This window comes from Girardinichthys multiradiatus, chromosome 6, assembly GCF_021462225.1.
Source record: "Girardinichthys multiradiatus isolate DD_20200921_A chromosome 6, DD_fGirMul_XY1, whole genome shotgun sequence".
In the NCBI taxonomy this organism is placed as follows: Eukaryota; Metazoa; Chordata; class Actinopteri; order Cyprinodontiformes; family Goodeidae; genus Girardinichthys; species Girardinichthys multiradiatus.
In genome coordinates this window covers 3,976,158-3,992,461 of record NC_061799.1, presented here as the reverse complement: position 1 = coordinate 3,992,461, position 16,304 = coordinate 3,976,158, and the positions used below count along the sequence as shown (strand labels likewise).

The 16,304-nt window shown below is 43.6% G+C and overlaps 1 protein-coding gene across 5 annotated transcripts in view; it reads right to left on the bottom strand.

Moving 5' to 3' along the window:
* Positions 1–1,182: 1,182 nt before the first annotated feature.
* Positions 1,183–16,304, bottom strand: part of LOC124869941 (casein kinase I-like) — a 45,602-nt gene continuing 30,480 nt past the window's right edge. For all 5 annotated transcript variants that reach the window (XM_047368202.1, XM_047368205.1, XM_047368204.1 and 2 more), the window contains 2 exons: positions 12,865–12,971; positions 1,183–2,125 (listed from right to left, as the gene is read on the bottom strand). In XM_047368202.1, coding sequence (XP_047224158.1) covers positions 2,071–2,125; positions 12,865–12,971 — 162 coding nt within the window. In that variant the 3' untranslated portion in view covers positions 1,183–2,070. The remainder of the gene's footprint in view (positions 2,126–12,864; positions 12,972–16,304) is intronic.

Here is a 16,304-nt window from a genome sequence, read left to right as displayed (position 1 = left end):
TTCTAGGTATTATATGGACGGAGTCACCACAGTTTTTCGTTAGTCTTCCTAGCAGATTTTGGCATGTGAATTCATAGTTAGAAAAGTATTTGAATGGAGTACCCCTTATTGATCAGACTAATTTCACATTTCCTTGTACATAAAACATTGACTGCCTTTTTATGTAAGCCTAACTTAGTGTGAACTCTTTATTTTCAATTTTTCAGTTTAATGCAGACAGCTTTGCAGGTGGAAAGACCCCATTTCCAGGTTTAAATGCAGTTTCCAAAAAGCTCCCATTGATCTACTTGATATATTTGCTTATGATTAGACAGTCAAGGTATCAATTCCCTGTACTTGCTAGCTAAATATAATTTTATACTAAAAACATTTACTCAGTTTCTGGGTTCCTTTAGTCAGTTTGATGTGTGCCATTATGTTCTGTTAGTCAAAAAAATAAAACAAAACAAAAAAAATAAAATACAGGCTTCTCAGTCAGGCTCTGCAGGTTTGGTCTTTGGTTTCCTATTACCGCCACCAGGTGGACAGGAGGCGTAGTGCAGTTATCTTCACAACATCCCCACACGTCATTAGGCTTATTTAAATATTCTGTAGCCTTTCAGAGCAATGGAAACAGAAGACACACAAATTACCTGGATTCCTTTTACCCGGGGAAATAAAATCCCAGGGTTTTAAATTCTGGGACTTCCGATGGAAAAGGGGCTTATTAACGAGAACAATTTTATTGGGGGACGAAGATCCAGTTACAGTCGGTATTAGTGAGGGTTTAAATTTTGAAGTTTGCATGAACAGTAACTGAACCGAGATAAAACCTGTCTTGTAAAGATGCACAGAGATATGTTATATTTGTAGATTTCCAATGATGGAGAGACGTCTAACTTCAGGGTGTTTCTGAAAACAAAATCATCGTTTTATTTTACTATAAACGTTTATTGTTAATTCATCTAGAAAGCAAAACAACATTCTTTTTTATTTTTAGAATTCTGAAATCTAGAGATGGTAATTGGCTAAAATCAGTGCAGGATAATGCTTTACAAAACCTGATTGGTGCATGTCTTAAAGCTGCCATTTCTCTCTGCCACTATTCCTTACTGAATGTGGACTTATGAAAAAAAACCTACAACTAATTCAAATGCATCCAACAAATAAAAGGTTGCCTAGAATGTTTTGCAGTCACTCCAATAAAGATCACTTTTTATTTTTATTTTTTTAATGGCATTATCCAACTTTTCATCCTCCAACCGAAAGAGAAAGCGGAAAATCAAACCAAACATATCAAGAGTTATTAAAAAAAATACATTCTGAGGATCACACTAGAAGCTACAAAAACCTGAACAACTCAGAAGAAAAAAAAAATGAAAAGAGAACAGTCTTATTTTAGTTACAACTCAAAATCAGGGTAAAGCATAAATTTTACATAAACATCTTTTTTGAGTTTTCTGGTGGTTGTGAGGGTTCCGCCCGGATGGTGAAAGAGAAACACGCTAAGCTCAGTCCGATCTCCAAGCTGGACCAGGCCACTCATTGTGCAACCTCTGACACCAGGGAATAAAAACTATGTGCAAGAACTGCATCTCTGTCCATCAAGTCTCTTTATGATGAGCTTGATGAAATGTGCAGCGTGATTTATGTGCATGTTCTGTTTGCACACATGGTCCAACAGTCTCTGCATCCCATGCATGTTTGTATCTCCTGATAAACACTTCTTTGTCTTCTGATCCAGTCAGTCAGTAAGGAAGAACACACAAAAATAAATCCAGTAAAATAGCTGAATCCAGTCTGATTATTGGCTTGTATACAGTCTGTCAACAACCCCTTTATCGTCCCAACAACTGTGCTGGTCCGTTTTCAGCTCAATCTGAGGCCATAAATACCAGAGTCCACCGCTGGAACAGACGGCACATTTGAAACTCTGTGGTGAAACGGAAAAAGCATTTCACTGTCTGTCTACGCAGACCAGAGCAGAAGCTAGCAGATAGATAAAGGAGAAAGAGTTAAAGGAAAATGGCTTGAGAAAGACTTTGGGGAAGGGAAATAAAGAGATACCAAAAAGAGGGCTGTTTCTTGTTTTCACTTGTGTCTCTGGAGAGCTTTCCTCTTCCTCCTCTTGAAGAAACAGCAGCACCTGAAAAACAACAAGTGAGTGAATACAAAATATTTCCACCCAAAAATGTTGTTATGTTATCATTTTTATTTGTTCTCTAAGATGCATTTAAACAGCTTTACATTTTGATCTTTAGGAACCAGCAAACAAAGTGGTTTCTATAATGGAATCCATCTATCACAGTTTTTTTTAACCTCTAAAGCAGATCCAGGACTAAACCAGAGCTGGTGCTACTGGCGTTCCTGAACTGGCTCTATTAAAGGACTGGTTTTCCTCAACCAGAGAACAATCTTGCAGCCTGATCACACCTGGCACTATGCACTTCATCCTCTGTGATCCAGTTGGGTCTGAACTGAGCTGAATACAGTTGTGAACACACTCAACATGGACCGTTTCCCTCAGACCACATTCACTCTGGTGGGGCCTGGGACTTGATTGGTGAACAACTGATTGCTCTAAGTTTCAGGCTTCTGGAAGTCCTGAATCAACCTCATTTATACCACTGGGGTTTCCTTCAACTCTTCACCCTCTCAAAGATACTGTCTTCTGAGACATATGACAACAAAGTTTCTGTTTGACCAACGAAACCTGGAGCATCAGTGCCTGTCCACTTAGAGGAAGAAAACTGAAGATTAAGCCGTCTCTCCTTCAAGAAACTGCATGTTGTGACCAGAAGAAACATCCCCATCAGGTGCATGGATGAGCCTCTGTCTTCAAAGCCTCTCCAAACTCACTAGTTTCAGCATCAGGGAAAGACAGGTTGAGTTGATTGATTCATTTCTATTATTGAAATTATTGTGTTGCTGAATTTAAGCTGTTACTGACCCCTGCAAAAGCATTACTATTTAAAGAAAGCATATAAAATTCTAGTTAAATCGTGGACATTCAATTATTTGAGTCACCTTATTGTTGGTTTTTCATTGGTGGTAAAAAGTCTTGTTGCCTGGTTCTAAGAGATTTTAGGAGGTTTTTATAGGTTGCCTTAGCCAAGTTTGTTAAAACAGCGCCCTTGGGGCTCGTGCCGAGTCACTAAAATTAACCTAACCCAAATACGAAGAGCCAGTTGTGATATTAGGGAATGAACAGCCGTTAACAAAAGTGACTGTCGAGGAGTGGATGACTGCTGCTGCCTACTTGGTCGTCCTGACCTCCAGTTGAAGAAGGGCGAGACTTCTGGATGCAGGCTGTCAGAGGTTAGGCGTGTCATTTCCCGACACCAGCTTAAAGAGAACTTTCAGTAAACCTGCTTAGTAAGACCTTCCAGGTTTAGGGAAGTCCGGACCCGTTGGATGGAGAGCTGGATTGAGCAATCCCCTTAGAAATAGGGAAGTAGGATGGAGGGGTTAGCTCATTGGACAGGGACCCTGACAGAGATAAAGGGGCCCCAGAAGAAGGATGCTCAGCAGAAGGACGTCTCTGCCTGAGCACCCCGGACTGACAGCCTGAAAGGGTGTAAGGTTGTTTGTGACTGATAAGGCCGTCAGTCACAAGTCCTAGACCCGATGCCACTAGATGCAAGACGAATTTCCCTGCAAAACGGGACTCGACTCTACCAGGTTATCGGAGACCCCTGGGACGTAGAGGGAGAAGGACTGTTAGTTTTAACAAATGACAACTCCAAGATCCACAATACCAAATTCAGGAAAAAGTTAAGAGCCCAGGCAGGGGAAGATTACAAAAAGAGGTTCGAGAGCCGAACAAAGAAAGCAAAGTGCATCTAACTAGTGAGGACAACCTCCTTTATTATGACGTCATCCACTCTCCCATCCCGCTTACCACAAGGGAGAAGACTTGAAAGATTACAGAGAGAAGATGTGGGTAGCCCTGGAAGAAGGACTAAACACTGCCATCAACCACAGCCTGAGAAGGGTAACAATATGCCTAGACGGACTGAGATCACACGACTTGCCATGGGAGTCGGCAGAAAAAGTGGCCGTCGCAACAGCACACCATGTAGTCAAGAATCTGCTGACAGATGCCTCACTGACCGAAATAGTCATCGTTACGTCCCTTAGCCAACATGAGAGTCGGAGGAAAAGAGAGTTGCCGTTAGTAGAAAGGATGGATGAGAAGAAGCCGAAAGATCCCCCTCACTTAGAGATAGCAAGAATCCAAAAGGGGAACGAAATCAAACCACACCCTGATGAAAAACGCTACTTGCACAAGAGTGAGACCAACCAAGCTTCCCGCCTGGAAAAAGACCAAAATCAACAAAGAAAGACAGAGCTGCCCCTTCAACCTCCATGCAGGCTGTGGAACGTAGCCTAACTGATTGCAGCCTGGAAGATCTAGATAAAACAGAGCGAGTTCCAACAAAAGATTTAAAAGCAAAGAAGATAAAACGAAGTCCAGCCAAAGAGGAGCTCCTGAGTCCATTCAAAATGGAGCCCTTGAACCCAGAAAGAGAAGATAGTGAAATCAGTGGCTCGGAAGAAGAAAAACCATCAGAACATGAGACCTCTGGGGCAGAGTGATGACAGTGAAAGCCTGTTTTCAATCCCAGTGCAGCCGGCAACCCCTCACGAGCCACTCAAAGTAGGACAGAGAAATGCAGAAAAGAGAGCAGTGGAGGTGTTTGAGATCTACCGGGTCTCAGAAAGAATGGCCAGAGACCTGACAGGGGGCTGGTTCAAGCAAATGATGGGCGTCGAGCGTACATACCAGAAGGTGGACAGAAAGACTACCACATCCCGGCTGTATGGGCTCACAGCCTGGAGGACAGAGTCGAACTCAGGGTAAAAGCAACAGTTGGGGAATGGGCCACCATCCTCGTGATGTCATCCTACCACACCCTAGCAACTTATCAGCCCCTGACCAGCAAGTTCAGAACCGCTTATGCAGGAGTTGTGCATGATGTGATGTTAAGGAGATTAAAGAAAGCAGCATACAAGTATGCACAAGAGATTGAGCAACAGGTTGATGAGCTGTCAGCCAAGGAAGAAGAGAAAGAACCTCCACTGCCATCAGCACCGCGTTCCACAAGCAAGCCAATAGGAAAAATGTCTGATCAACCCACGGCAACCAGCCCTGAAGCTGATGTTTTTCGTGAGTACAAAAAGATCAAGACCTTAGTTAGAGAGAAAAGACCAGAAGAAAGTAGTGAAGATTACATCAAAGATGTGTGGCCGATGATTACCAATGCTACTGAAAGTGATAAAGCTAAAACGTTGTGGCTGATCCATGTAACAGCCCATCCCTTAGACAAACAGGGAACAGCTCAGAGTCATTATGAGAGGTTAGTGTTTGAAGACATGGATGATGAAGACTCCCAGATCAGAAGAGCAAGACTGCGTATGGATGGAGGTCAGCGCCTTGCACCGGTGTGGCATGTGCTTAAGCAAACAATCTCACCTGCTAGGTATGTGAAGGCCCTCCGAGAAGTAACCAAAGGGAGGAGAGGAGGAATCGCTTTAGCCAAAATGCCGATGCAGGGTACGACAGTTCCACAGATGGACCAAGCAGTGATTTCTTATGATCTGGAGCAGCAGTTTTATGAGGAAAGAAGAAAGAAAGAGACAGGATAAGGGGCCAAACCACCAACTAAGGCCAGTGTGAAAGCTCCAGCCAACCCCCCTAACAGACCACCGCTTCAGAGAAGAGAAGAACCGCAAAGATGATTTTACGGACCACCAGCATCGCAAGGCCCACAAAAGAAACGCACATTTCTCCCTAGAGAAGAGTACGACAAACTGCCCTCTGAGGAAAAGAAGGCCCTCTTCGAGTCCCACAGATCACCGTGAGTCACCCTGGAAAATGCCTACTGGAGGGGGGGATGAAATCTACACGAAGGTAGAAGGAGAACCCTATCTAGTGAACACCGGGGCTGAGGTATTCATGACTCGCAGAGGCCTAAAGAAGACAGGATACCTTACGGTCCAATTTGCCAACGGGACCGTAGAAGAGATGCCATATGGAATTTGGCAAGGAATCACTGTCACAGACTTGAAAGAACTCAAGAAACCATGGGGAGAGCGTCGCTCTCTATCTCAAAGGCTGAGCCAGCTAAGGTCAAGGTTAGTAAAAGTAGGATCGACTCAGAGTGGAACCTGGGATCAAGAGTGGCACAAAGCAGTAAATATGCCAGAAGTAACTGAACAGAAGCTAAAAGAAAGCGAGTTCTAGGAAAGAGAGGTCACGGAAGATCATCACCTCAGCAAATGTGATCCAGTTCAAGAACGACTGTGGAGACCTGGGACCAAAGTATGTGCACCTCATAGAAGGGGGAGTGCATCCACCTGTTCGACAGTACCCCCTGAACCCAGGTGCCGTTGAAGAAATGGATAAAATTGTAAAAGAATTGAGGGCTCTAGGAGTCATCAGAGAAGAGCTAAATCCCATCACTAACAGTCCCATTCAAGCAGTAAAGAAACCAGAGTCAGCAGGAGGAGGTTGGAGGCCAGGAATCAACTTCAAGGCCCTCAATCGAAGAACCATAACAAACCGAGCCAGCCTAATCAATCCCCAAGGATCATTGAAGACATTAAGAGTCAAGAAATATAAATCCTGCATTGACCTAGCAAATGGATTTTTCTCCCATAGACTCGCAAAGCAATCACAAGGCAAGACAGCATTTACACACAAAGGCAAGAGTTATGTGTGCCAAAGGTTACCTCAGGGGTACAAGAACTCTCCTAATGTGTTCCAGTCAGCTGTGATGAAAGTTTTGGGTGACCTAGGTGCTACAGCGTACATAGATGATGTGTTCATTGCAGATGACACCAAAGAGGAGCACCTAGAAAGACTGCAAACAGTGGTGGAGAATATCACAGCAGCAGGTCTGAAGCTGAATCTCAAGAAATGCCAGCTTGGACAGTTTCAGGTGAACTACCTAGGATTCCAAGTAACAACAGATTTGGGACTCTCAGAAGGGTATCGAGAGAAGCTGGCACAAATTCAGCCACCTAAATCCGAAAATAATCTACAAAAGACTTTGGGACTTTGCAACTATGTGAGAGATCATGTCCCTAATTATCAAAGATATGCTAAGCCATTATATGCCTGTCTGAAGAAGTGAGAAGGAGAAGAAAAAATGACAAAGAAAAACTGGACATGGACTGCATCGAACCAGAACGACCTGGATAAGCTCAAAAGGGCAATCCAAGAAGCCGTGAGGTTGGAACTGAGGAGCTTGACTGAAAAGTTGATGGCCGAGATCAGCTGTGAAGATGTGGACTCCATGTTGAAAGTGAGCAATGAAAATGGGGGGTTAGTAACTTTGTGGAGTTACACTTTATCATCTGAAGAGAAGAAATTCCCCTAAGAACAAAAAGAGTTAGCAGTGCTTGCTAGATACTGGAGCACCTTAAAAGACCAAGCACAAGGACGGCAGATTAAAGTCATCACTCAGAGCCAAGTCCAGAAGTATCTCAGAAAAGGAATGGTGGAAAGCACAAAAGCAACCAATACAAGGTGGGGAAGATGGGAAGACATCCTGCTGGACCCCAACCTTGAGATTGGCCCAGCACAACCAGCCAGCAAGAAAACACCGATAGAGCCGTCTCCGAAAGAAAAGCCGCAAGAGTGGGTCCTATACACCGATGGCTCGAAGAAAGGACTAGATCAGATGGCCTACTGGGGGTTTATTCTCAAACAGCACGGTCAAGAGAGGTGCCGCCAGAAAGGTAAAACTCCCGGTAGTGCTCAGGCGGGAGAAGTGACAGCAGTGCTGGAGGGAATGTTGGAGTTGATGAGGAGAAGAATTAAAAGAGCAAAGATAATTACAGACAACCACTACTGTGCACAATCCTTGAACGAAGACTTATCCATTTGGGAAAAGAATGGATTTGAAAGTGCCAAAGGAAAGTTAGTGGGCCATCACAATCTGTGGAAGAAGATCGCCGAGTTGAGCATGAGCCTGGAGCATGAAGTGGAGCACCAGAAGGCTCATACCTGAGAAGGGGCTCACTGGCCTGGAAACGATGAGGTGGATCGCTATGTTCAACAGAGAAAAGTCATCTTTGTCGGGATCGAGAAGTGGGACAGAACGCCACAAGGACGGGAAAGTCTGACCATCAAGAGCACCATCCCCTAGGGCTCAGTATGCATGGATGATGCGGGCCCCATGGGGATAACAGGGAAGAAAGGTGAGAAATACCTCCTGGTGCTAGTAGACTCAATGTCAGGGTATGTAATTGTAAGAGCAGCAAGGAGAGCCAACGGCAGCAGTGTCGTTGTCATGCTGGAGCAAGTAGTTCCCTTGGGGTGCCTAAGGAACTGCGAACAGACAATGGGACTCATTTTCGCAACACACAGGTTGATTAATGGTGCCAGAGATTTGGGGTAATGAGAATTTACTCTCCAGCATACACTCCCCAAGCAAACGGAAAGGTGGAACGCACCATAGGTATGACGAAAAACTGGATAGCAAAAATGCAAATTCTCGTGATTGGAGCACCAAAGCTGCAGAATGACAGACATCGAGTCAGTAGACCCTTCCCTGCAGCAGAACTCACCCAACGACCATTCTCTGCACAAGAAGTGGGGTCGAGCTCCAATGAGAAAACAGGAAAGCCAACGCCTAAGGTGCCATTCCGTGAGCGACAACGAGTGTGTGTGAGACCATCAGTGAAACCCAAGTATGACACCACTGACATTGTGAAGCATGTATTAGATCGTAACACAGTGTTGTTACAGAAAAGAGGGATCCAAGGAGTTGAACAGCTCAAGCCAATTCTCAGCTAAGGATAGCCAGAAACTGGAGAGATGGCCAAGCACCATGCCACCCTATATCAGACTGGCCACTGTATATGGGGTGGTTGCCATTCGAAGAACAACTTCAGGGCTTTGGGCAGGAAGAGCCTTGAAAAAATTGGAGTTAGCTATAAAAAGAATCCTGTCAACGGAAGATGAAATGTTGTGGTGGTGAGAGGTCAAGAACCGTTGCGCAACCTGCAAGGCCCCAAGTCAGCTCAAGGTCCGCTGGGAAGGGCCAGGATGAGGGAAACCACTACATCACAACACCGGTGGCGACGTGTAAGACCAACTGCCATACAAGCCCGCCAAGGTAACGGACATCTTTATTTGTTGGGGGTGCCGAATAACCACTCTCCCCAGAGTGGTCTTTGTGACCCAGTGGGATGTGCGTGAGGAAAGGCCAAGAGAGTGTACCTTCCTGTGGGACGGTTCATTTCTTAAGTACTGTAACTCTTGTGGAGCCCAGACAAGATCCGGAAGGCTGATGCAGGTAGTTCAAGCTGAAGGGTGGCAAGTAAAGCGATTTTATGATCCACTCAGATCCTTTAAACCGCATCCTAATGAAGGGAGGCCTGCACCATATAGACAGGCCACCCAGGAAAAAGACATTGTGGTATTAATAGCTCAACCATCAACCAAGGATGGGGTCACCTGAATGATGGCCTGGATGGGGGACCAACAGATCTGCTGACGGCATCAATCAGGGAGTCCTGGCCATATCATCCAGCCTCTGGCCAGGTAAGCCGCCCACCTTTAACCACCACACAGCATCCCCTGGTGTTTTGAGTGTATAGAGACCAGGGTCACGAAGGTGTCGGCACTGCACTGGAACAACCTCCCGATAATGAAGAAGAACAGGCGCAGCCAAGTGGATGGTTTGGGCCCTGGGAGTTGACAACCTGGGGACAGTTAATATTAGAAGTTGTTGCAAATCCAGACCTCCCCCTGGAAGACTTGCCCGACACTCCCAAGGAAAGGGGTGCTTGGTGTACAAGGCTGTACTACTTCACCACCGGTTTAGACGCCCGGGGCAGCCATGGGGCCAGACCCAAACAGAAGGTAGGAGAGTTCATCGTAACCTCTGAAACCTGGCATCGCAATAGGTTGCTACAGATTCCAAGAACCGTGGCTCATTGGATAGACACACCCACTGGCCTGGCTCCACCCAGAAGGTACAACTGGCAGTGCAAATGGTTGTAGTCCCATTTAGAGGTGTATACTCCGTCGGAACAACAATAACAGTCATTCTAGAGCAGCAGAAAGTAGACCCTAGAAAAGGAGAAGTTGCAGCAGCATACTGGAATAAACGCTCACATTCCTGGCCTTGGCCCTCTTTGCCACAGAAGTGGAAATGGACAAGAAAGGACAAAAATTGATGGACCAACAGGAAAAAGGGACAAAAGTTGTCAAGCGTGTTGGGACCACAGCCATGGATTTCAACATGAAAACTTCGGTACAAACTTTTCTGGAACTTTCAAAATAAATTGCATTTAACCGACTTCCAGCACAACTTCAGAAGGGGAAAGGGGTGTAGCAGCGGACTTCCCATGATGCCACTGCCCATATAAAATCCCCACCTTTCCAATGCTCCCTTGCGGGACCGGGATAGGGGAGGCACAGCGTGCTAATGTCTCTTTGCTGGCAAACTGACATAACTCTTCAACTGGATCCAAGGGTGTCATACAATCATCGATCATATGCACTGAGTTAAGTACGGATTAATTACTGTTTGTGTACCCGGTATTCATTCATAAAAAGGGGTAATTAAGGTATAAGCCTGGCTTGACTTTCTCTCTGAGGCCTGCAGAAGCAAACAGTGTTCTAGAGAAGTCCCCAGTAGAGACCCTGTCTCTACAAAGCCGAGTGGAGCGTTTTTTCCTGGTGTGAAAGGATGACAGCCGCATCACCGCTTTCTTCAAACTTCGTCGTCGCCTGGACGACTCCTCAGCATGGTTCATACGAGGTTAGGTGTTCGGGCAGAGTAATAGAGAGTTATTTAGGATGAAATGATCTTAACGTTTTTCATTTTATGAAGTTTGGTTTTGTTTGTGTTGAACTCTGCTATCTTGGTGCTAGCAGGCTATCTGCAGCACACGTGCTCAGCTTTGTGTTTGTGTGTTTTTAAAGTTAAGACAAACTTTATTTAAAGGGTGATTTTAAACAGAAGATCGGCCATAACCATAACGCGCCATCCACACTCATGCATTTTAACCCTTTCATTAATGGTATTTTAAAGGTGTGTGTTTGATTCTGGTGCTAAGCTATCAGTTTCCTTTGTTAGCTTCAACTGCTAACAAGTTAAGAACACATGCTTGCCTGCTAGGGAATATTTAACAGAAAGGTTGTTAGTTTTCAAGCTAGTAAATAATAGTCCCTAAACATTATTTTACTAAATCTAATAACTAAGTAAACACCATTAAGCCCCATTTTCCAAAATATTCCCTTAATAATATCTCTTTAAATAATATTTTAATAAATAAAGGCAGCTAATGAGACTCCGTTGAGAATTAGTCATCCAGAAGGTTGGTTTTTATTCAGCAGATCATTCTTTAAAACATTATTTTATTAAAATAATATTTTATCTGATTTTGCATTGTGAATGGTTGTCTAAACGTTTGCTGATTATTGCCTAAGTTGGTTCCAAGACTAACTGAACTTCACTTCCAGATTCTTCAAGATAATCCTTGGTTCTCAAACATAAATAACATTGCATGGTAATGTTGCATCACTCTTTTGGTCATGATTTTCAACCATCTTTAATCAACTTGTTTATATTGTACATAGCCCATTAGTCTTCCCTATTCTTTAATTCTGCTTGGTAGTTTAGTTGGATTGTTTTAGCATAGTAAAGAGTTTGTTGATTGAAATATGTTTGACTTTGAGTTGACTTATTTTTGTTAATATATTCTTGTAGTTTAAGAAATTGTGTGAATTCATTCCATGTGTGCAGAGTTTTGCTGTTCAATAATGTCAGAGCTCGTCTCACACCTTTCTATTTTGTCCTAATACCATTGCCTTACTGGGCTGGTATTCACAGGATAACCCTTAACAGACCAAAATATTATTTGATAAAATATTAATATTAAACATTCAATAATATTCTCAGATTCATAGTCACAACAAGCGTCAAAGGAGAAGAAAAGCACGAAAGGAAGAATGTTATTCCCCATCAGGATCCTACACCGACGACTGAGTTAAAATCGGGCCTAACACCTGGAATGGCCTGACGCAAGGAATCCCATATCTAAAATTGCCATCATTTGAACTATTCATTTGATCTAGGTAGGCTGGACCAGTGAAACATCTAAAACTTATGGGACATCTCTGAGGTAAACTTAAGTCGTTAACAGCTACCTGGAAAACTAGACAGTTTTTAGATCAAAATTGATTAATTTTTAATTCCTGGGGTCCCCCCTCAGTTAAATATATTCCCTCACAAGTCAGGATTGTATCAATCAGCGAATATCAGGATTTCATTTTCGAGAAGGATTTGGCACCTGCCCCCACTGCCAAAAGTACCAACACTTATACCATGGCATCACCAGCAACCCTAAACCACGTGGAGAAACTATGGGGTATTGTCAGGAGGACGATGAGAGACACCAAACTCAACAATGCAGACAAGCCGAATTGCCTCTATTAAAGCAATTTGGACTTCCTAAACACCTCAGCATAACCACAGGCCTCCATGTCATGCTGCACTGATGCAGTAATATATTCAAAACGATCCCCAACCAAGTGTTGAGTGTATATACTATAAGCCACAATCATCAAAATCCATTGGATGGATGGATGTTTTTTGGGTATAATGATGTTTTGTTGATTACATAGATAGCCTAAACAAGAAATAAAAGGAAACCAGCCAATTATAGTTTCCATTGTTCGGTAGGTATATCTTTCCACTGTTGTTCAAAGAAACAAAAACATGATTGATTTATTTGTAAATATAGCAACATAAGCAATTTATGAAAACCTAAGCAAGAAAAATCTAACCTAACATGATGATTGCCACAAAGGATGAAAGTAGGTACATCCTGAACTGTGTGTGTAGATGGGTCTGTTCTTACTTTACGTCATCAGGGACTTCAACCTCTGCATTGGCTGTGATTGGTGCATTAGAATGTCCTGCTGTAGGGTCATCTGTATTCAGCTCACCATTGGTTGAGCTCATCACCTGCAGGACAGAATTGTTTGAAAATCTGGATCAGAACATGTCCCATACTTCCTGTTTTAGGTGGTAACAAAGCAATATGCTGAGTGTCTCTAGAAAATACATTTTGTCTGAACACATTTAAAACTAGACAAATTTGCATTTCCTGCAAAAATGCAGTGTGAATGCTGTAAGCTGAATTTATTTAGCTGAAAGCTGGCAGAAACAAGCTGAAAATAACCACAGATAATTGCTGAAATTTTATGAATTAGAAGAAAACAGAAATGCAAAACTCCTGTTGAAAGTTGGCAGAAAGTGGCTAAGGTTGACAGCAGAATATCAGCTGAAATCTGATAAATTAGTAGAAATAGCAGAAACAGCAAAGAAAAACTGTCATCTGATCTGTTTAAGCAGAAAGAGTATTAGCAATAAAACAGCGTAACAAGGTGAAGTTACCTCAAAACTACTTGTTGAAATAGTTGTTGAAATGCAAGGACTGACAAAAACATTAAAAAAGTAGGAAAGAGCTGCCCATAGATGAGCAGAAAAAGCATAGACTCAAGCAAAAATATAGCCTAAGAAGATGAAGTCAGTGCTAAAATATATAAAAGATTGCAGAAAATTCAGAAAAACAATGAACTAACAACAAATACGCTGAAGAAACACAAAAACAAACAATTGCCCGAAAAAGACAAAAGTGTTCTTCAGCTAAGAGAGAAGAGAGGAGAAAGAGAAGCTAAAATGCTAACATTAGCATATTGGCTATCACTAGCATGAAGGCTGATATTAATTTACCCCATCTACTATGCAAAAAGCAATGTATAAGCTAAAATTAGCTAAAATGCTAACGCTTACTACAGCCTATATTCAGAAGTCTATGAAATTGCCCCTTAAAATTATTCACTCTTGTTCAGGTGTTGGAAGAGCAGTAGAAGCTGTTTAAGTAGCTGACATTAAATGTCCACTGTTTTGATTCTCCCCTGGGACCTATGAAGATGGTCTTATCATAAGTCACAGAGTAGTGGTTTCATTTTGGTTCTGATAGAAATTGGACCTAGTTCTGATGGGGGTTTGTTCCTGATTCTGGTGTAGATTAGTTCAAGGATCTTATGGAGATTTTTGCCAGGTTCTGGTGGAGTTTGGACCTGGATCTGATAGAGGATTGTATCTGGTTGTGATAGAATTTTCTTAAACAGATTTGTTTTTTCTGGTTCTAATGGAGCTTTTTGCCAGGTTCTGATGGAGTTTGGACCTGGTTCTGCTGAAGATCTGTATCTGGTTCTGGTGGAAGTCTGTACCTGGTTCTGGTGGAAGTCTGTACCTGGTTCTGGTGGAAGTCTGTACCTGGTTCTGGTGGAAGTCTGTACCTGGTTCTGATGGATGTTTCTCCTTGGCTCTGATAGAGTTTGGACCTGGTTCTGGTGGAGGGTCCCTAACTGGTTCTGATGGAGATTTCCTCCTGGCTCTGATGGAATTGGAGTCCGGTTCTGATGTAGATTTGTTCCAGGTTCTGATGTGCTAACAGTCTATATGCGAAAGTCTATGAAATTGCCTTTTAAATTTAATCACTGTTGTCTAGCTGTTGGATGGATGTGTTTGTGTGTGTGTCTGAGTGGGAGAGGCAGAAAGAAAGACAGAGTCACATAGAGACATATACAGTGGAAGATCTTTGGTTACGTACTGTAACCCCAGATTCTGAGTATAGGCGCAGCCCTTTAAGGCTATCACTAGTGGGTTTATCCCTTCGTGCGCAGGGCAGCCCTGAAAACTTTAGTCCACGCCCACCTGCTGTGTGGGCCCCACCCCGATCCGTATACATTACGGTGAGACCAGGCAAACGACTCCCAAATAGCTTTTTTCTTCAGCCATTCAGGAACCAATGAGGCCCGGAGCTTAAAGGGCTGCGCCTATACTCAGAATCTGGGGTTACAGTACGTAACCAACATTCTGTTTCGTATAGGCTTCGCCCTTTAAGGCTATCGCTAGTGGGTTAAAGGCGAAGCAGGATGTAGTCTATGCCTCACTGGGTCCATCCAGACCACAACTGAAGCATCTGCTTGCATAAAATGAAACCAGACTCAGCCTTCTGAATCCGTAATTACGCACTCCAAGCGTCTTGCGCATCACAATGAACAGAGAAGAATATCTCTGCTCAGGGAAAGGCTGAGATAACAGACCTGCTGCTGTAAATAGGAAAACGAAGGTTACGAACTGTAACAGTGTAACGATGAGCAGAGCAGGTCAAAAAATCTCCAGGATGGAATGTGGAGACAGATCAGCAACTGGATCATGCGTAATGATGCAGCATAACAACCTCGTGGGCCACAGGCAACACAACAGAGGAGAATAACCTCTGTTCACACGGAGGCTTAATAAATTACAGCCGCAGTGACAATAATAGCAGAAGTCACAAACTGTGGCTGATAATAAATATTATGGCACCCTGCGTCTGCATGCAGGAAAGGGTGACCCAATAATAAAATGCAACGAAATAATAATCATTCTGTCAGAACCCTGAAAACAGAATGAGTCATGGAGAAATCTGACACATCTCGCAGGTAAAATAAATGAGCAAGGAGATGACCATGAGGCTGCTGTGTCCTCCACTGTCATTCCTCCATGCAGAGCCATGGAGGATGAAATCTCCCTGATTGAATGAGCTCTGAGATTCTATGGAGGATCCAATCCAGAGGAAGTATAAGCCTGTGAAATAGCCTCACACAGCCAATGTGAGAGGCGCTGGACAGACAGGGGACGTCCTACAGAGTTTTCTCTGTAATGCACGAACAGACGCTGGGAGCAGCGCAGTGCAGCCGTGCGCGCTACGCAACACGAAAGCGCGCGCACGGGACAGAGGAGATGAGAGGTGGCCTCCTTTTCAGAGTTATGAGGAGGAGGATAAAAGCCATCCAGAGTTATCACTCTCGATTTGAACGAACTCGTGATGTTTTAGGTGTAAAAGCAGGGTTAGGACGCAGCACAGTTGAGCTGCCGTCAGCTCGTATTCTGAGACATGAAGGAGCGACAGAGAGTGCAGTTAAATTGCTCACTCTCTTTGCAGATGTCAGAGCTAACAGCAGGGCTGTTTTAAAAGACAGAAATTTAAGTGGAGCCTGATCTAAGAGTTCAAATGGGGCTTTAACAAGTGTGTGCAGGACGAGCGCTAAATCCCACTGAGGGAGTAGAGGGTGTGACACGGGTCTGTCTCTACGTACACCCCGCAGAAAACGCTTCATCAGTGGGTGGTTAAAGACCATTCTGTCACCAAAACCCTCATGACAGGAAGAAATAGCTGGAGCATAAGTTTTAATGGTGCTGAAAGCTAACTTTCTGTTCATCAGCTGCTGGAGGAATGAC